Here is a 22370-nt window from a genome sequence, read left to right on the forward strand (position 1 = left end):
CGGAGATCCAACCCCCTTTGAATTCGTGAGTTTTAGATTAAGTTTGCAATCATTGGAGCAACTTCTTGCAGCAGGATTGCTCCGTATTCTAACTCGTGCTGGCATTGAGTCCAATACGGTCCCGGAGGTATTTTTCCGCTGTGTCTAGGCTAAAAAGCTCCATCCAAACTCCAGGTCGGTTAGGTATAATGCATGCAAGGGATGGAGCCATCTTAAGATCTGCTCAGGCCTTAGGACAAACTGAGAGTGGATCACGAGTTACGTTGCCCCATGTTGTAATCGCACTACTGCAACATTAGCTTCTACGGCTGTGCAACCTGAAGTCTAGAAAACCATCAGCATGGCTTCCGCAAAGTGTACAGCATCACACAGCAACGCTAGTTGAGGTCATCAAACCAAATTGAGAAGAATTAAACAGGGGTTCCGCAGGGTGGTGTACTCTCTCCATTGCTGTTTAATTTTACATCACCTCGTATCGTGATGATAGCACAATAATAAAGTCGGGCAATGGAATCCTTGACATGTAGTCAAAAGTAAACGGCTATCCGACCATTCTCTCTTCTTCGTTGCAAGGAGCCTAACACTCACAGTAAAGGAGCACAATGACCTCTCAAAGCAATTTGTTTTCGTAGACATCAAACCGGAACCGCCTCCTAGGAACATCAAGTAGGCTTTCCTTAACTACGTCGACGACATAAAACAATACACTGATTAGACTTCGGACGCAACAAACCTCAAACTAACCGCACTAACCGCCATTCACAGTGGAGCCATAAACACCTTAACCGACTCGCTCTCAGTGAATGGCATACCTGGAGTCAAACCACCAACCACGAAGAGCTCGAGTTGCCACGATAATCGAGATCTTTGCGCATCTTTGTTCTGGATACTGTAGCAGGTTAAACTTCCGCTTATCCAGAATCGACCACGACATACCAAATATATATATGTATGTCCAACATGTAACGAGTCCCCGCATGGCTATAACCACAACATTGCATGCCCAGCAAACCACATCTGACACCTCTCCCCCCTGACCCCGTCGAAACAGCACGTTTAATGGGCCTACCGTTGGATGACCTCGATGACAACTCATCTGAACGTTACCACCCTAACGGGGATCAGATAACCGATAGAACCACAACAACAACAGCTATATGCAATAGTGGTTCGATGTGAACAATTTGTTCGGATATTGTAGTTTTACTTTCAAATTCCGTGAAGGTACCTTGTCAAATTAAAAACTTTGAAAGGCAGCTTTATTTTACAGTAGTTCGATATCGATGTTTTCCTCGAATTAGTAGTCTCTTCTGGAAAAAAGTAGAAAATCAGATAAAAAATTAAGAGACTTATTCGCGTATATGGTACATACATACATAGACATATAGATAAGGCTAATCGACTCAGCTCGTCATGGTGGTCATTTATCTACTATGTATATCTACTTTATAGACCCTCCGATGTTTCCTCTTGGATGTTACAAACTTTTGGCGAACTTTTTAATACACCCTGTTCAAGGCATACCCAGGTATTTATTATCGAACGGGTCCACACCTTTATTCGTTTGGTCAATTTCAGATTATACTTTATCATCTAAATGTTTTCTCAAGGTGCCCTAAGTGTAGTTACGTCATCTTAAATAAAGTAACGTCATCTATGAATAAAGTTAGCTTACAAATTACCGATCCAAACATAATTAGATCGGCGACTTCACGCATCTAATACCCCTTTCAATGTGATCGTTTCTTGGGTCTTTCGGTGATTTCAGCGACAAATTGGAGATTATAATATATTTTTTAATAAGGCTCCTATTCAAATATACTATATGTAAGTATATTTGTGGATATATATTTATTTTTATTAAACTAAATATATTAATGACCTCAAGTTCATCGCTACAATAATAGTCGTTGCTATTTAATTGATAAGCTATGCGTGAAAGTGCTCTATGCATTTGCATCAAATATTTCCAATGACTTAATATATTACGAACATTTGCTTATAGGTTGATGATAGCCTGCCAAATGAGCTATTTCAAAAATACGATACTCCTGTTGATTTGATTGTAACACCCACAGAGGTTATACATGTCAGCAGACGGTTGCCACGACCAACTGGCATATTTTGGGAATTGCTTTCGGAGCGCCGTCTTAAGATTGCACCTGTTCTCCACGTGCTTAAGGAAAGCCAAGAGAAGGAAAGTAATTGTGCTGAAAGAAGTGGATATCGACATTGAACAAAATCCAAATGCACGTAGACGTCGCCGTGGACCGGCTAGTCGATGCAACAGACGTCACAACCAACGTCGCGCTATTTCTCAAACCGATACCGAACAACACGGTGTAAGTACAAAACTACCAGCTACTTTGTATAAGAAATATTTTATTTTTTTACAATATTATTTTATTTTTATCAATAACAAGACCAACAACAAACGCGTAATCCTTGCAGAGTCCGCCGCTTCCTCATTCGAAGACGGCGTACAACAAATATAAATAGTTTATATTTATACGCTGAAGAGGGTATATTAAGTTTGCCCCGAAGTTTGTGACATCCGTATATATACATACAAGTATAATCAGTTGACGAATTGAGTCGATTTAGCCATGTCTGTCTGTCTGTTTGTATATACGCGAATCAGTCCTTCAGTTTGTGAACTCTAATATTATGATTATTTTTATTGTATTCTTTTAGTTGGAAGGCGATCAAAGTGTTGCTGGCGCTGGTAATGCCAGTGGCGCTGAAGGAGACGCTGCGTAACCACAACAGACAAAAACCGTTGCATTCAATGTGGATTTGCCTACGTTTGATGAGAAGAAAGCTGAAGTTTGTAGCGGTGCTATTAGAAATGGTGATGCTACTGCAGGTGGTGATGCTAACGCTGCTCGCATCGAGTCCGTCGATACCAGCGCCGTATACTTAATATGAGCTATGGGCTGATTTGAAATGGCTGCGCCGCCGCACACATTTTTAATGAAATGAAAAATAAAAAAAAAAATTATAAAAATGTTTGTGAAACAAACAACAAACATACTATTGAATGAAGAAATGAGCATTTAGAAGAAACTTGCGCGTTTATATTAATTAATTTAGAATATTTCCGATTTTGCTTAACATATTATAAAACAAGAATACACATTTACTTTTCTTTTTTTATACAAGAACATTAATTAACAGCCCTATTCTGCATTTCTACTCGAATCGAAATTTTCTCCGATTGGCAACTTTGGTATTCTGCGTTTCGATTCAACTTCGAAAATTCCAATTCTATGTATTCTGCATTGCGATTGTAATTACGTTTTTGTACGTTGAAGTTTTGTCGGCGGAAAGCCGTTATATATTCATTTTCGTGCACTTGGATAAAATAATTTCCTCAAATATGTAAGTAAAACTTTATGATTATAGTTGTAAAAGACATAATGGTGGTGTCCTTGGTTGTTTGTGCTTAAATTATATTTTTTGATATGTTTGCAGGTCAAAAGTAACAACGGCAGAGCAATACGAAAAATTGTGTGATATGATGGCCACGAAAAGAGATATTGCGCAGGGCTTCCAAAAGCGACCGAAGGAAGAAGTACAGCAGACAATCAGAGCACTTCTTCATTACTTAAGCAACAGATACAAATCAAAAAGAATTTTATGCAGAGACGAAAAAATTCAATGAAGCTGCCTTTGGTAAAATGGAAGAAGTTACTTCATATTTACGGCACATGAATCATTCTCTAGAAACTTTGGCGGAGACTGCAGTGAAGCAACTTGAAGAACAGAAGCGACACAACAAATTAAGGAAGAGCTGGTGAAGGAAAAGTAGAAATAAAAATGCAAATGCTAAGATTAGATCAAATTATAAGCCGGATTCAAAGTAGTAATTTTTTAATTGTTAGCCTTTATTTATTTTACTATTATTCATTTATATAACGAGCTGTGAAATGAAATAAAAGCATTTACTTTTCTAATATAGGAGCTGTAAAATGCACTGAATGCAATTGTTTTTATTTAATAGAATAATGTAGGGCATATTTTGAATAATGCATTGCTCTCCTCCTCAAGTAATATCGCTGCCGCTACTGATTCCATGTTAGTGTTTAAAAAAAAAACGCGATATAATTTCTTTATTTTAATAAACCAACAATAATTTGTGTATTTTTGCTTTGTTATGTTTCATTTTCACACGTTTCAAGGCAAACAGCTGACTTCGAAAGAGCTACAGCTCTTCCTCTTCTTCTTTCAATCCAATCGTAACTCAGAATACCTATTTTCGATTCAGACGGAGCGTAGAGCGGGAACGTAATCGAAATGCAGAATAGGGCTGTAAATATTAAACCTGTGAAACAATGAATTGGAATATATAAACGAAAATGAAATGTTTTATTTTTCTAAAGCTGCTCTTTTTATAGGGAAAACAAGAAAAGTTCTCTCTTGTCCTGTTACACCGAAACTATGATACCCTTCTCAAAGAATAAAGTTTTCTGTAACTTGATTTCGATCGGTTATTGTATTTGTAGTGGGCTGTTTCGACAGAGTCGGATCAAAAGGGCTGAAGATTGGGATTGGTGTTAAATACGTGGCAATGGATGAAACATGGCTCCGACATTTCACTCCGAAGCCCAATTGACAGTCATCGAAGTGGACTGCACACGATGAACCCACTCTAAAGCGTGGGAAAACGCAGCAGTCGTCTGGCAAGGTTATGTCGGCTGGCAAGGTTATGTCGTCTGTATTTTGGAATGCACAAGAAATAGTTTTTATTGGTTACCTTCTGAAAGTAAGAATATCGACTATTACGTAGCGTTATTGGATCGTTTAAAGGACGGCCACGTTTGAAGAATGAGAAAGTGCTGTTTCACCAAGACAATACACCGTGTCACAAGTCAGTGAAAACGATGGCGAAAATCTAGGAATTGGGCTTCGTATTACTTCCACATCCATCGTATTTTCCATATCTTTAAAGGTTGCTCGGTAGGAAGAAATTTTCGTTGAATGAAGAGGTGATTACCGAAACTGAGGCCTATTTTGAAGCAAATGACAAATCGTTTTACAAAAATTTGGAGTGTATCACCCTTGAACGGAACTGTGTTGAATAAAGAAAAGGAATTTTCCTAAAATAAAATATAATGGGTTGGCAAAAAAGTCTTGCGGTATTTTTATTGAATTTTTTTTTTTTATTGAAATTGAAATGAATTTTTGATGCCTCATGGCCAGCTCTTGACCGATGCTACGGCTGCTACTATGCCGGTCTCTTTCGAAAAATTCAGCGATTTTATAGCAATTTTCGACGACAGGCCTTCCGGAGCGTGGCGCATCTTCGACCACCTCTACACCAGAACGAAAACGTTGAAACCATCGTTGTGCGGTGGAAATGGAAACTATATCGGGTCCATAAGCTGCACAAATTTTATTGGCGGCTTGAGATGCATTTTTGCCTTTATCGTAGTAGTACTGTAAAATATGCAGCATTTCTCTTTATTTTGCTCCATGTTTGCGACACTATAACTCACGAACGACTTAAAAGAAACGACAATCAATCAAACACGTGTTAGCGCGTGAAATGAGCTTTCCAAAAAGGTATAGCATGACCCGATGCGACGAATACAACTAGAACTACGCGCTTTCAGCGCCAACTAGCGAAAATACCGCAAGACTTTTTTGCGGTTTATTTTACCACGGTAGACTGGGGACTTTTAAATTGACCTGTTACATAGAAACAGGATACAATTTCTTTGGTTCGTGGTTCTGAATGGTAACATTTGTCCACCAGGACTGCAACAACTGCAACACGTAGGTGTCAGCCTTGGAGCAAGACCTCAGAGGGTTGTAACGTTACTTGGTTCGAGCGGCATAAAACTACAATTCTAGTAAAAAGCTACAAAAGTATCATATAAAATTTGATATCAATCATATTTTAAATTATATTGACTACAATTTTAACGTAGGAATTGGAGTAACAGGTCTTTACTGTGGCAGGTATTTTTGCTTAGGTGGTTGGTACCTTAAAGATAATGAACGCGGACATCCCCTAATTGTGATCGATTATTTTGATTATTTTGTGTTAAATAATTTTAGGTCATGAACTTTCCGAGTCTGCATTATTGCAAAATATATTAGGGCGAAAATCGTTATATATTGTTCATAGATAATACAACGTAGAAATATCCTAAATTTAATGATATATATCTTTATAGGTCTCCTTTTTTCTATATCTGGTCCTATTCAAAATTACAACGCAACTTATCCTTTCCGTAGGTCACGTTCTACGAAAGCAGGACGAATCGGTACAATCAGTCCAGAACTGTAAACTTGGCGTATACCTTTAAAATTATTCCAGGTATGTTTTTCGATTTTATAACAGCAACAGCAGACACATCCCATACATTCTTTGAAGTTTAAATCGGTGAGAACTGTTTATTATCAGAAATCGGTTTACCGTCGATTTTGGTAAAGTAACAGGACTGAGTCGATTAAAAAAAATATTGAACCAATCGTTACAATTTTTTAAAAACTTTCAAAATAGGCTTCTTCTGCGTCGATGCAGCGCTGCTAGCCGAGGTGCGTGCTGCTTCGATCCCCTCTGTCGTCTGCCGGGATTCCGGCCTTGGTTAGGTAGCTATTCACAAGAATGGCGGTGTGAACTGAGACGTTGTCGTGGTGCAACTGGGTTGTCTTGCTGGGATGTCTTGTCCGTCCCGATTGACCCTTTGTTTATAGGACTTTCACGTAAAACTTGGCATTCACGGTTGTACTGGAGGAACAAATTCATGGTCGGAGTCACATTGTCGGTGTTGTCGAAGTCGCAATCTTCCAGCACGGTCTTCATCAGCGACCTCTTCCCAGCCTTCCAAAAAGCCCTGGTGCCACCGAAACACACGACTTCTTGTTAAAGCCTGGGTAAGCCTGCTTGATCATATCAAAGTCTCTGTCGCAGATTTACAGAGTTTCATACAGAATTTAATCGCGTAACTCTGATCTAATGAACGTTGCAATTTCGGCTTGCACCACTCACAGAAATACGTCGTGCGAATATGCTTGTTCTGACTCTCCAGGTGCTCGGAGGCAACTGACCAGCCGCTCGTTTGTTAACTAGGAATGCCCTCTACCGAATCCAGTCGATGCGCGTATACTCCGAAGTGCAGTCGGGGCGAAAGAAAATCACTTTCCGGACAAACCCTGTATATTTCAGGTTTGTTTTTAAATAGTATCTGAAGGAAACCGATCGAGTCAACATTCGATAGCAAGTAACTTTAGGTATGAGGAGAACCTTTTGTAAAATAAATACTTACGGCGGATTTTTGTAGAATGCAGGAGATCGGTATTAGGGGGTCATAATCGTTTAAGGAGTATCAGCCTTTTTCGATTTCCACACTGAGTTAGTAATTTCTAAAATTTCAATTTGCTTGAAAATTGCTGTCGCCGTGCTCATATTGCTAAAAAAAAATGCTAAATAACATATAATTTGGTAATTCAACTTTAACAAAATTTAATATGCAGGGCAACCTTTAGTGGTACACCGACGATTCGAAACGTAATACACGGTAACGATCCTATAAACGCCTACTTCATACATATATTTTAAATATGGAAACGTCCGAATGATTTTATTTATATTGATTTTTAATAAACCATTAGCATGGAATGTTATCTCTCTTGAGGTCCTTGCTCACAAAATTTTAGAAGGAAACATGCTTTGTCTGGCTAGAGAAGCGGCGGCCACTAAGCCAAGATAGTCGAAATCATTTCTTTCACTAGTGCAAGTACCATATACCATACACCGATAGCTAGGTAACACTGTTGGATCAAACTCGAAGAACGTGCAATAGAGGTCTTAAAAGATATGGCACAAGTTAAAGTCCTAGCACAAGCAGTTGCGCTTGAAATTAGAGACCTAGACGAGGCAACGACAGCCGCGGAAGTATGTATGTCCATAGCTGAGAAATTTCCTGATGAAGACACTATATAACGTAGTGCTATCAAATCCATGCGACGACTTAAAGACGAAACACAAATTGCCCTTATTAGTCTCCCTTTGGCAATGTCAGCAAAACCCCTCGACGCAAATAAGGTAGGAAGAGAATTGGGTTAATTGTAGCATCCGGGAACTTACAAGACCTGTGCGATGTTTCAAATAATTTGAGTTTGGCCATATATAGCACAACAGTAAAAGCAGTAGAGATTGCACGGGCTTTTGCTATCGATTTGTAGAAAAGGGGCATGTCGCAAAAGGATGCAATAAGTAGCAATTATGTCGCTTATGACAATAAGGGACGAATAAGCACCCGACTGGTAGCTTTAGTTGCCCGGATTCTAAAAAGGCTGCTGGAAAACCACTGCTCGGCAGCGCAGACAGATGTATTATTACTAAGTGAACCGTAAAAGACTCCAAAAAATTAGAATAACTGGATCGAAAACAAAAACTTAAAATCTGCGATATGGACTTTTAGCTATATTCTATTTGAAAAATCTCAAAATATGAAAGAAAAAGTCTTCGTGTATGTAAAAATAAAGGGCATACATTTCTATAATAACTACGCCGCTCAAAGCTTATCTCTTACAGAATTCCAGGATATGGATCCACAAGAGGACGTCCGGAATCAGATAAAACATGATACAAAATCACTAGTAACGGTAGCCGACGCAGCGATGCCACGAAGACGGAGGAAACAAAGCTCCACTGTACTGGTGGTCTGAGAAATTCGCTCAACTGAGAACTGAATGTCTCAATTTTGACGTAGAGACCAATGAGCTAGACGAAGAGATGACTTCGTGGAACTCTCTATAAACATTTGGTGAAAAAGTATTTGAAACAATCATTTGTTAGCGTCTAAAAAAATATTCGCAAGAAGATTCCGGCTACTGTCACCAAAATAGCTGAAAAGGCATTTAAAGGGAATAGAAGGCGTTGGGGTGACAAACAATACTGTGTAGTCATTACCCTGGACATTAAGAACTCCTTCAACTCAGCGAACTCGACAACAACGAGCTGGGCGAAGAGGTGACTTCGAGGAAGTCCTTATAAACATTTGGTAAAAAAACATTTAAAACAATCGTTTGTAAGCGGCACGAAAAATACACGGAAGAAGATTCCGGCTGCACATTCCATTGGAAGAGAATATAAGGCGTTAGGGTGACAAACAATACTGTGTAGTCAAAACCCTAGACATTAAAAACTCCTTCAACTCAGCGAACTGGACAACAACGACAGAGTTAAAGGTTCCTACTATCTAACTCGAATTGTGGCAAGCTATTTCAAAAACAGAGTACTAGCATACGACCCAGAATTTGGACCTGAGAGGTACAAAGTTACAGGCGGTGTTCCGCAAAGGTCAGTTCTCGGCCCAGTACTCTGGAACGTAATGTACAATGATATTCTGAGAGTCGCGGATGTGTTAAGGATAGGTGGATGATATTGCGAGGCGAGGAACAAGTGTAACGAAAGATTTAGTAATGTTAAAAATGGGTCGAGACTGCTGGCTTATAACTAGCTGCTCATAAATCGGAAGTGGTATTGATGAGTAATCATAAAAGAGTGGAAACAGTTGAGATTTGTGTGAATGGGTATACTGTAAAATCGAGCCCACATCTCAAATATCTGTCCGTGTCGGCAATTGCTAGAATAATGCCCAATACGAGGTCCCAGACTATTCGTGAGAATGCTGCTACAAGTGTCAGTAGTTTAATTATTCTATACGTGGTGCCAATTTGGTTATCTGCTACTAGACATATGTAGCTCGTATATGAGAGGAGTTTCTTCGGTACATGTACTGTCGTCCTTAAGAGCCTGCTGCCCATTCAGAATAGTATCGGATGATGCAATCAAAGTTATATCAGGAAGATTCCCCAACGGCTGCTGGGCTGTCCACGTAGATCCAACCTAGGGCATTTAACCTGCTTTTGCAAATTGCTGGGCAATCCAGAATCAGGTGTTCCGGAGTTTCTTGTTCCATGTCGCAGAACCGGCAGTTTGCGCAAGATTTGGACAAGTGCTTCCTGAGCCTGCTGTGCCTTGTCTAGAACGCGACAAGTGCATTATGTGATTGTTAATTTTTTGAAAAATTTCATTTTCCAAGGCTAATTTTATGTAGTGTGTTGAATTGACAATATCGAAATTAGAATTGATTGATTTTTTCGCGTTTTCTTTGTTTGAGGTTGATTTATTGCAACTTTTAACGAAAATTTAATTCACAACGTTATTTTATTTTGCTGATTTAGAAATGTTTAGGTAAATTTTAAGTGCATTGTTTAATAGGTAAATTTTTTACAATTTTTTTCTAAGTTTAATAAGTTGGTTCAAGTGGCATCAACAGCATTTCAATTCGAGAGACAATTTCTTCGAGGGTTTTGACGACATCCCTTTCAACCGAAAATTGATCCTTTGAATAATAACTGCAATCTATTGAAGGTTGAATGCGATCAATTGAGGGATCAACGCGATAAATTGAGTCAAAATGTTGAATTTCTTCAGAAGAAGGTGCTGTTTACGAAATTGCTGATTCCTATGCTGATAACTTTCCGATAAAAGTTTCGCAGAATGCATAAACTACCGACGGCGTTTTCTTTAGTGTTAAAAAGCACTGTCGGTACGTTTAGATACCGTAAAGCATAACTTGGTTCGAGAACGCAAAATACTCTTGCCGCAAATCTTTTAGCTGAAGTTTTGCTACGCATCACATTGGTCACAGGAGGAGCCTCGGAAAAATAATACATTTAGGAAATCTATTTTATCTAGCGCTACCATATGTACCTGGTAACACTGCTGCCGCGAAGCTGTAGTATTGTACCAAGTGGACCATCAGGAGGCGGCAGATAAAATTAAATAAAATACTATACGAAACTTAATTTCAAAAAGAAAATTTAACAAAGGTGAGATTAAAAATAAAGACATAGTTCATATTATTTGCAGATAATTACTTGTATATATTTTTCTTATTTCGGCAGGAGGGTCGAAGGTCACTGGGTGTTGGGGATAGTGCATCGACGACCTGCGGTTGGAGGTATGTATAAATAATGTCAGGTCTGCTGAGGTGCTCACACCCCTGATAAAAAAATATGTTGCGCCAGGCACAATCACTTGTACTGGTTGCTGGAAGGCGTATAATTATTTACCGATTCAGAGGTACTCGAATGAGCATCGAAGTGTAAACCGCAGTAATCTTGATAGTCCTCTTGAAGGCCTTTAGTTTTTTTGCTTCTTTGCACCATTAAAATCACAATGAGTTATCAAAACTTCAATAAAATTCTTCTCGATCAGCTGTTTTTCTGATTATCTGTGAAAACTCAGGAGAAAGTACTCTCATTAAAATAAACTGTTAAAGTACGGTCTTATTTTTCCCTACTACGCTGATTATTCATATATGTAGTTTTCAGTCTATAACAGTTTATAAAGGATTTAAGAATACAAATAATTAATGATATCTTCTTCAAAGATTTCTTCAAGACCGAAAACAAAATTTTAATGGCAAAGTTATGACTGTGTTATAATCTCTACTTTTTCCTTACTTCATTTTTAATTTCGCCTGCCAAATCAGGCTATCGTTATAACTTCCTTGGCCTAGGGGCGCACGCTGAATCCATTTACGGCGTTTTTGTTGTTGTCCGTCGGATTATCATAATCGATGCATGCTTTACTTAATTAAGAAACTGCGTAAAGTCTCCACATATGCATAGGAGCTCGGAGTGTATATTGTTATTAGTGAAAATTTATCGTAAGTTGCTTCTATTTCGCATAAAAATTGTCCCTAAAAGTAGGCTTATATTTTATATTTTCATTTTATTGTATTACTCATTTATTATGAAATTCAGTTTCGCAAATTATAATGATAAATTATAATAGAATTTGCCTTTTTGAATCCCGTTTCTTAAATCTCCTCCGGCACCCGCGCTGGAGGCAATAGCGCCGACGTTGCCAAGACCAGTGGAGACCTGGTCGGTGGTAGTAAGGAGCAAGGCTCCTGCCGCCTCATCTAGGGTGGTGCCAAAGAAGGTCGTTAAAGAAGTGGGACCTTCTCTTAGCGTGCGTATGCACGCATTGAAGCCCATGAAAAGTGGCGGTGTGGTCAACCGTACCCCCTCAATCAAGGAGAGGGAGAAAGTGATCAATAACACAAAGTTTGGCGAAGCAGGTCTGAGTGTGACCGTTAACCGAAACATGGGGCAGAGGATCGTTGTGCAGGGTGTGCATAATGACATTCCGCACAAGGAATTTATGGAGGAACTCTTCCAGCTCAACATTAAGGAGCGTTGTCTTGAGGCTAAAAAAGCCGACACCAAGATGGTAAGACGCCCTTGGAAGGAGGGGGGTGATGGTAGGACGAACGTAGTCCTGGAAGGAGCGGACAAATTGATGTCCACCCTTTTGGAGGCAGGAAGGGTCTACGTTAAGTGGTTCTCCTTCCGAGTGCGTCCGGATAGGACTTTGATCACCTGGTTGCGGATTGTCGGCCCAGGTTCGATGTCTGCCGGAGGTGTGGCCAAGAGGGTCACAAAGCTGCCGGTTGCCGCAATGCCCCGCATTGTCACAACTGCCACTTTAAGGGTAAGCTGGCTGGACAAATCGGAGGTTGTATGATTGAGGGTGGGTGCGGTGTTGCCTTACTCCAGGAGCTATACGCCATCAATGGTGTCGTTAGGGGTCTCCCTGGCAGTTTTAGGGTCTTTACGGATCTTGGGGTTAACGTCGCAATAGTTGTGAATTATCCGAACTAGGATTGTGTAGTTTTGGACTCTTCACAGCTGGGTGTTTGCGTTTCTATAGAAGGGGAGTTCGGTAAAGTGGTTGTCGCTAGATTGTGCTGCAAATTCAGCGAACCCCTAGAGCCATGTGTTAGGGAAGCGGTATTTCTAATACCGATGGGCCGAGGGGTGCGAGTGACATAGATGTAACACCATGCATCAAGCGCCAAGCCGAGCATTTGATGTTGGGTGGGAGGTTATAGGAGGAATGTCAGGCGTTTGAGGCGAAAATTTCAACGTGCTAAACGGTCCAATTGTGAAAGGTTGTCTCAGATTAGGTATGATCTTAGTATTGAGATGAAAGAATACAAAGATATGTATCCAAGGGTCAAAGAGTAACAATGGAAAAGATTTATAAGGCGAAATAAAGAAGATCCCTGGGGCCAGGTTTATAAGATCTGTAGGGGTCGTAGAAGTGAGGATATAACCTATCTTTGCGTTGGTGACACGGTGTTATCAACATGGAGTGAATGTGAAAGTGTTCTATTGGGTGCGTCCTTCCCCAGATCGGAAGCACGGGAATCTCAAGCACAAGAGGTGCGTTACACACATTACATTAGATGATGGGGAGTTAGTTAGGTCTAAACGGTCCCCAGGTCTTGATGGTTTGGACGGAGAGATATGCAAAATCTTGTGGAAGTTCATTCAAGAAATCCTGAAGGCCATTTATGAAAAGTGGATGTTTGATTTGTAAGATCAAACATTCAACTCAAAAAGAATCTTTAAGTTCTTACCGCTGGTGGAAGAAAAATAAAGACCTGAGAATTATTCATTCTAATTTTTATTTTGTATTTTCATTGCTTATATACTATTTTAAGAATTTTATCGTATATGTGTATGCTGGTAAGTATTGCAGCATATTGTTTAGGCTACATGATAAGAGGTTGTTTTCAAGTACAATTCAACCTATATGTGTGTGTGTGAGTGGTACTTTCCACGTGAGTGGAAAAATGCTAGGGTTCCAGTACTGGGAAAAGAGTTATGGTGGTACGACTTCAGGAGCTAACGCTTGGTATGTGGTCGGATAGTCAGCACGACTTCAGGAAAGGACGCAGAGTAGAGGATGCCTAGATATACATATGGCCAGAATAGTGTTAGGGAGAATATCAACAAATATATCAAGGGGGCATTTGACTATCTAATCTGGGATCGGCTGATTGAATGATTGGAGGAACTTGGCTGTCCTTTGCGGACAGGAAGATCTCTATCGTTGAAATGAGTAGAAGTGCTGAGATCGGATCTGTAGTCCATATATAAGAAATCTCAAGATAGACTCTCTGCTGGGACAACTGGAACCGCTCTGTAAATGTTTTGCATATAAGCTGGTGACCTTCTTCTTTTAGTTGAAGGTCATTTACGGAGGGAAATAGACTGGGTGGGTGGTAAGTTTTTAGAAATTGTTTACAGCTGGGGCGTTGGTGTGAATGTTTACATATCAATGGATAAAACGATAACGATGCTGCTGAGAGGTAAACTGTCGCCGGTTCGTCCATCAATCGTCCGGGTGAAAGGGGTCAATATCAGGTATGTAAAGCAGGTCAAATATCTAGGGCTGACCATGAGTGAAAGAATGAGCTTCACTTCACACTCGGCAAATGTGAAGGAGTGAATACAGGCAACCGTGGGCAAAATGCGATGCATTTTGAGGAGGTCGTGCTGTTTGCACCATATATCGGCCTGTTTCACTTATGGACGTTGTTTACAGTGGCGTGGGAGGGAGGGCGATGACTGATTGTTTGATGACAGGTGACGTTTCGTTCATTCACTACAGCCTGAAGAAATGCTAGTATACCGGCACTCCCGATCGCGAGCTTCTCCAACTACAAGCATTTTCTTACCACATTTAAACCCTCTTTGTTTTCTATTTAAGTTTTAGCTATTAGACAGCTTTTCACTTGCTTTAGTTTTTAAAAGTTGCCATTTTTATCCGGATTCTCAAACAGATCTTTGCGACCAAACAAATATCTTTCTCAGTGCTGCCAGTGTGTTTGAGCAGTTGGTATAAGGTGCTCCATTGGCTACTCTGCATCGCTTGGCTAATCGAAGACTGCTTGTGTTATATTGTAGTATATACTTACTTACATACATCAATCTTACAGATCATTGACTATTTTATTCCATGTGATAACACCGCTTTAATTTTCTCATCTGTCTTCATTTTCCGTTATTATTTATTGTTATTTCTTAACTACATATCTGTTTCCATATCGAAAAAATATGTATAACTAAGTTAGTGGTGGGCTTAAAATTACATTCTTTGGTTTCTTGTCTATAAGTTAATTGATTTTCAAGTCACTATGAAAGTTACTTAATTTAGGTATTTAAATACTAATAAATAAATCAATTCTAAATGTCTTTTAAATCGTTAAAAATCTATTTTACGTTATGTACATCTTATATATATATAAATAAAATATATTACAGCTGCTGAGAGTTAAATTAAAAATAACTTTAGACATTTTCTTCGACTTAAATAAAAGTTAATATTCTTTTATTTATTATACTATTATCTATAATGGAATGTTAATTAAGGGTTTATTCCTCAAATGCTTATTTATGATTTTTTTAGTTATAAAAAAAGTTTTCAACATGTTTTAATTTTTTCTGGATAGTGAAATCTTTTTTATTATAAAATATTTCTCTGTTTAAAATTGAAATCTTAAAGCTGTGGTTTAATTGCTCTCCACTTGTGTGCTGAGATTTTAATAATTTTCAATTCGCTTGTAATCACGGTTGCAAATAATGCATTTAATGCACTTTAAAAATGACATTTAAATTTTTTTTACCTCCTTATCCCAAAATTCTTAATCAAAAATCAATAAAGTTTATAATTAAAATTTGAAAGAGAAGTTGTTTTTGCATATTTAGTCATTGTTTTTAATTAAATCTTATACATTTAAAGTAATTATATTTTATCAGTTCACAATGTTGATTCCTATTTTGCAATTAAAAACTAAATTATATATTTTTAACCTCAAACATTTTGGAAAAATATTACATTTTCAAATTTTAATTCCAATTTAAAACAAAAAAAAAATATATATTTGCTTCCTTTCTATGTAATGTATATATAATTATGTTTTTAATTTTTCCACATTTCTTACGTTCGTATTTTCATCCCAGCTATTTTTCACACCATTAAAATCATAATGTACTATCAAAATTTCAATGATTTTATTCTCCTCAGGAAAAAGTACTCTCATTAAAATAAACTGTTAATGGGCGCGTTCAGTATCCATATAGTTTTCAGTCTATAACAGTTTATAAAGGATTTAAGAACACAAAGAATTGTTGATGTTTCTTTCGAAGATTTCTTCAATACGGAAGATAAAATTTTAATGGCAAAGGTTATAAATTATGACTTCAAATTTTCACCTTTTCCTATATTCCACTAATAATTTCATCTGCCAAATCAGACTATCGCTATAACCTCGTGGCCGAGGGTCGCACGCTGAACCCGTTTAAGGTGTTTTATTGTTGTCCGTCAGATTATCAAGATCTAGGAAGGTTTTTTAACCGAAGCAACTAGGACTGCTAGAGTTTTTTCACATTTATTGTAATTTCAACTTATGCATAGGAGCTAAGCGGGTACATGGTTATTAGTGAAATTTAACGAAAGCGCCTTCCATTTCGCATAAAAGTTGTGCCTAAAAGTAGACTTCCATTTTATATTTTCAAATACTTCATTCGGTGAACTTAATTATCGTACATATAATCATGTTTTTTCATTTATTTCCTGTATAACCTAGTTATGATTAGCCGCTACAGTTCGTCTACACCACATTCGCATTTGCTGTTGCGTCAGCTTTTCTTGTCATCACTGGCGTTCGTAACGTAACGGCGTTTGATGTCGACGGTGAAGGTGTACGATCGATAAATTCAATAATTTCGCCATCCTTTATGTTCGATGAAAGTTGAATTTTGGTCTGCGGCGGCGTTGTTATTCCCATTATTGGGCTGTGATGTTGGCATTTCGTACAAAGCGGTGGCAACGCTGTAGCTCCACTCAGAATGGTTGTACTCGTATTTGGTGTGGAAAGCGTGTGACTACTTAACGCATTTATTGTTGTAGTAATGGGCACGTATGAATTGGGTTTTGCGGCCAACGCGTGGCTAGCTGTAATATTTCCATTCGTCGCCGTCGTAGTCACACCAACAATCTCGTCGTTATCACCATCACCACTAAAATGCATCGTCGTTGGCTTCTCTTGGATTGGCGCTAAACTAGTCACGATTGAATTCGCCATAGCGTGTTCGAGTTCGCGCTGCCAATCGTTTTCTTTCTTTTCCATAGCCTTTCGTTTCAGTTCTTTATACCGATTGTAAACTATAAACTCCTTGATGAGAATCGTTTCGGGATCGCTGTCACGTTGTGCCGATCGCTGTTTGGCTAAACGCTTCTTTTTCTTATGCAGCGGTCGTGTTTCGACAATCATTTCCTCCAGTTCTAAACAAGGATCACAATTAAGGTGATCCTCAGGTGGCTTGAATGGTGGTTTAGTTGTTTTCTCGAGTATACTTTTGAAGTCCGTGTGTCGTAGAAGTGGTGTTTGTTGTATCTCCTGCTGAGAGCTAATACGTGCGCCGGGATGTACACAGAGCAGCTGTAAAACAACAAAATATGCGTGTGTATTATTATTAATTTTTACACAAATGTAATATCCTACCTTTGTCAGCAAATCGATGAAATTATGACTCCAATAACGTGGATAGTGCACCGGTGCTGTTAATATATTTTTTACCTCCGCCAATCCCGTATGCGAATGCACGATAAAAGGTCGCACATTGGCACGCATCTCATATGCAACTACACCGAGAGACCACCAGTCGACCGGAAAACTGTAACCCGCTGAAATTGTTTTTTTTTTTAATATTGCTTAAACCAATCAATGTACCAAGTGGGGCTTACCTATTTCCTCTAATGCACACATGAATACCTCTGGCGCCATATACGGTTTGGTTCCAGACATGCTGCATGCAAGTCCGTCCTTTTGCAGTCTTGTAGCTATATTAAAATCAGTCAAATGTGCGTGTCCTACAATTTAGAAATAGAAAAAAAGAGACACAGCATGATGTTATTAATATTAAGAATTAAGGCACATACATAAGTAATATTCTAAAAACAAAGTCGAAACAGATTCGAGTTAACTGAAGCTCAATTATTATTTTTTGTTTTCCAAAAGTTGTGAAACTGCATTGATATTCATTCTATAGTGCCTCTTATGTTTAGTCATATTTTGGATTATGTAATTTCCCTTCTAACTTAATCATATAAGATTTTGTGAGACAGAATTCGAACAACTATAATTCTTGTAGTCAGGTGATAGCTGTTATTCTCTATATATACTTTTTGGATTCCTCTTTATAGAGTCTCATAACTCGATATAAGAAATACCTCATATCTTATTTGCCTTGTTAATACTTTCGTCTTTCCCAAGCTAGCATCTTCTGCATGGACTGAATTCTTGGGCTTAATTCTTAATTTGAGGGTTTGGGAACGGTTTTATTAAATGTTTTACTCAAGATTGAGACTATGTCGGAGAATAAGACCATTCTATCTTATCAAATTTGATTCGGACTTGTCCATTTAAACAGCACGTCGGTTGTCGTGATCTATAATTATTTCTACGACTGGTACTGGCCTCATGCGAAGCGTCCATCCATCTTTATTAATGACGATAACATGGAAAAAGTTAAATAAACAGTGCCTGAAAGTCATTGTGTTAGCGAGCAAGGGATCTCTATATCTGTGCTGTATATGAAGCGTGCCATTTAATTTTTCAAAAAGGATGTTGTGGTGAGGTCGGAAAAGAGACAAAGTAACTATGACAAACTAACTGCCCGAGTTCGGGTAAAGTTATAATATATAGTGGTTTCATTTCAAAAAATTTTCTTCCAAAGGGGTTACAGTCCATATAGTATAAGCTATCACTCCCCCTTTTGTTCTGCGTCTTTATTTCGTGCTGCAAATTGAAAGATCTCTAGTGTTTAAACCACTTTGTATGGTTACCGGATTCTTTGAAAAATCTTGTCATAATAAAATTTCCTCAAATGTTTGACATCTCTTGGTCGGACAAAAACTAGAGCCCCGTTGTCGTTACCAAGGATATTGGACAAATCGCTATTTGGATAGAGAAACATTTAGATAAATTCTGCATTGAATTAGACAAGAGTTATGTTATCTTCTAGCTAAAGATAATAGAATCAGAAGCGCAACCTTCTCTCACATGAATCAAAGCTTCAAAATGAAGACAACCCTATAAATGCTAATGATGGTAAAGATAGTTTAGTGAATAAACTGATTTTTTAAAATGTATTAGATAGACGATATTTCGTTCTGGATATTTACAAAAAATTTTCCGACTACGGTCACTTTGTAGGTGGCTTTGGGAATTAAATTAAATTAACACAGCATTTTGTTCGTACCTCAGCATGGCATGCGTGATATAAATTAAGTATTTAAAAGAAAAAAAAAAAATTAAATGTGACATCTCACAGCGAATTGAAAACAATTAATGGAGCTGGACAGGGATCAAATTTTCAATGGCGTAAATATGCAATTCACACACATGAGTGGCAACGTAGCATTGCATTTTCACATGTGCTTTTTATTAGTGTTTTGGGAGACCAAATATTTGGGTTGCAAACGTTAAACGAGTGTATATTGTATGTGTATATGTTGGTGTGTCAATATGACCTCAGCGCATGGAATGTACACAGATTGAAATGAATTTTATGTTTACCGCTGGGCACATATTGATTGGCAGTTTTCCGAGAAATTCGAGTGAAACACATACGCATCATCATTCCTATTCAAATGAAATTCGCTAGAAAGCTTTATTGTTGTTTTCAAATGTATATTTTTCTATCAGGAAGTGGCATCTAAAGGGTGATCCAAGCAGAGGTACTTCTTTTTCAGTATTGTTTGGCATTTCATCTTGGAAACACTTACGCCTGAACAACTTTTACAAATCTTTCAACTTTATTACGAAAATTCACGTTCTGTAAAGAATGGTTTCACGCGCTTCGCTTAACTTATCGGCACCATAGTCGGCCTACTGAGCATACTATTCGTAACACCATTACCCATCTTGAGAAGCAGCATTCATTATTGGATAATATTCGATTGAATAGACCACGTTCAGCACGCAGTGAAAAAAATATAGCAGCCAAAGAGTGCACACGAAGACCTTGGAGAGTCGGTTCGGCGCCGTTCGCAGCGATTCGTCCTGACGTATGGAACCCCTTAGCGCATTTTACGTCGAGATCTTAAATTGAAAGCACACAAAATACAGCTTGTGCAAGAACTGAAGGCGCTCGACCTTCCTAAACGACATTGATTCACTTTGTAGGCTCTTGAAAAGTTCCAAGAAAATGCGACGTTTTCGAGCACATTTCTGGCTCAATGGGTATGTAAACAAGCAAAATTACCGCATTTGAGACGAAGAGCAATCTGAAGAAATTCAAGAGCTGTCATTTTATATAGAAAAAACAACGGTCTTACCGGTGGAATCATCGCTTCATATTTCTTCAAAAATGATGCCGGTGGGAACGTAACCGTCAATGGCGACCCTTATTGCGCCGTGATAACCGACTATTTGATGCCTGAAATTGAAGTCGGCGACTTTTGGTTTCAACAAGACGGCACAACTTCTCGATTGGCCACAAAGATCATGTGAAATCATACCGTTAGACTTTTCCTAAAGGGAAATGTAAAGTCTAAAGTTTATGCAGACAATCCCATCTCGTTTCAGGCCTTGGAGCAAACCATCACGCGTGTCAGTCGTCAGTTACCAGTCGAAATGCTCGAAGGAGTCATAGAAAATTGGTGAGTAATGTGTCGAAGTTCACGCAATTCCTTACTTCTATGAGCGCCATTCATTTGGGAGTGGCCAGAAATATTCTTTTACTTATGGCTGAAACAGCTAACGACTTCTGGCCTTAGACCAAGAATACTTTGGCTAGCCAAAAACCGATTGAAGGCAAGCTAAAGTGAGATGGTGAAACATCACTCCCAAGGATTGTGTGTTGGGTTTTTGACGTAAAAGACAAAATATACTGAAAGAAATGTTATCGAAAGGTTTTGTGATCGATGCATGAATAACTAAATCAATGTTAAATAACTAAATTTTACTTTGCTTAAAAATGTATTGTCTAGTCTGAGTCTATCTAGTATGTTAAAGATCAAATGAAAGGTAACAATAATTGTGCTTTTTATAGAACCAATTATGGCGTAAATAGTACTTATAATTGTATTGAACCATTCTGCTACAAGTAAATAATAAATATTTTAAATTGAACCGTCCCTCCTCTATCAGTCCCATATTTATCTACTACAAGAGTTCAAAGGCCTTTAGCTCAACAGTTAATGTAAACTTTTCTGAATGAAAGCATAGCTTTACTATTTGACATAATCTCCATCTTGACTATTGAATTTGAGGTAACAGTCCACCAATATGTTGATACCGGTTCGATAGTATGAAGCTTCGAGGTTCTTAAAAAGGTGGTTTTTTTAAAGAAATATTTTTTCAGCATGCAAATTTTTGTGTTTCGGAAAGAGGAAATAATCGCTGGGGAATAAACCTGATGAATACGTTGGGTTAGGAACTGGTTCATACCGTAATTCCGTCATTAAATGATCGGTTGCCTTGGTGAAATATTTATAGTATATCGGTACTTTATGATGAAATTCAGCAAATCAGTACCAGATGTCAAGACTGCTGAAAAGCCATTATCAAAAAATTTTGTAAACAAAATAGCAGAGGCTTGACTTTGAGACCAGTAACTTGAGAACGGTTGAATGAAATTTGTCATTGTTGCCAGTCTGGAAACCCATGTCAATTATTTTTGCAAGTATTAATACTACATCTAAATTTCATTTTCTAAGTTCTATCGTTAATTTTTCAAAATTTTATGAAATTTCATTCAACCGCTCTCAAGTTACTCGTATCAATTAAATATTTTAAATTCAAACCGTGCCTTTACGTTGGATCCTCTTTAAGTGCAAAAACTGAAACTTCAGGGGACGTTTGTAAAAAAATCAAAAATTGTTAAATATCGGAGCCCGTTTATATATACCAGTATATACATTAAATATGTACATACATGAGAGACCCTACAATCTGCGCTAACTACCGTGGGATAAGCCACCTTAACACCGAATATAAGGTTCTATCAAACATATTGTGTGAAAAGTTTGGCTTTGCACCTGGAAAACCAACAGCTGACCAGATATTCATCATGCGCCAAATCTTGGAAAAGACCAGTGAAAAGAAAGTCGACACGCACCACCTTTTCGTCGATATCAAAAGTGCTTTTGACGGTACGAAAAGGAGCTGCCTTTATGTCGCGATGTCTGAATTTGGTATCACCGTAAAACTAATGTGGCTGTATAAACTGGCGTTTAGTCTAATCAAAACTCTCCATCTTACGACTTCTTCAATCCACTGCTGGAGAAAATAATTCGAGCTGCTTAATCGATCAGGTACAATCTTCTATAAGAGTCTACACTGTACAGCTGCTGGCATAAGCCGATGATGTTGATATCATTGGCCTCAACACCATCTGCTTTATCCAGAATGGATAAGGAAGGAAAACAAATGGGTCAGGTAGTCAACGAGGGCAAGACGAAATATTTCCTGTCATCA

At 38.2% G+C, this 22370-nt stretch overlaps 2 protein-coding genes across 6 annotated transcripts in view; one reads left to right on the forward strand and one right to left on the reverse strand.

Annotated features, from left to right (window-relative positions):
- Positions 1–2002: 2002 nt before the first annotated feature.
- On the forward strand, positions 2003–3124 carry LOC120779864. 2 transcript variants are annotated; one of them, XM_040112226.1, is made up of 2 exons: positions 2003–2342; positions 2695–3124. In XM_040112226.1, exons 1-2 carry the CDS (start codon positions 2248–2250, stop codon positions 2921–2923), a joined length of 324 nt encoding a protein of 107 aa, XP_039968160.1. In that variant the 5' UTR covers positions 2003–2247; the 3' UTR covers positions 2924–3124. The 2 variants fall into 2 exon arrangements, with proteins under 2 accessions (XP_039968160.1, XP_039968156.1); XM_040112222.1 differs by lacking the exon at positions 2695–3124 and adding an exon at positions 2424–2518.
- Positions 3125–15743: 12619 nt separating this feature from the next.
- LOC120777108 (serine/threonine-protein kinase 32A) overlaps positions 15744–22370 on the reverse strand; it is a 79915-nt gene continuing 73288 nt past the window's right edge. For 2 of the 4 annotated variants that reach the window (XR_005705478.1, XR_005705476.1), the window contains exons 8-11: positions 17633–17758; positions 17391–17572; positions 16099–17327; positions 15744–16036 (exon numbers count right to left, since the gene is read on the reverse strand). Coding sequence is in view for 1 of the 4 variants with exons in the window: in XM_040108252.1 (XP_039964186.1) it covers positions 16497–17327; positions 17391–17572; positions 17633–17758 (1139 nt within the window). In the remaining 3 variants the exon portion in view is untranslated. Of the gene's footprint in view, positions 16037–16093; positions 17328–17390; positions 17573–17632; positions 17759–22370 lie in introns of those variants that run through there. The other 2 variants (XR_005705479.1, XM_040108252.1) reach the window with 2 other exon arrangements.

This window comes from Bactrocera tryoni, chromosome 1 (genome assembly GCF_016617805.1).
Source record: "Bactrocera tryoni isolate S06 chromosome 1, CSIRO_BtryS06_freeze2, whole genome shotgun sequence".
In the NCBI taxonomy this organism is placed as follows: Eukaryota; Metazoa; Arthropoda; class Insecta; order Diptera; family Tephritidae; genus Bactrocera; species Bactrocera tryoni.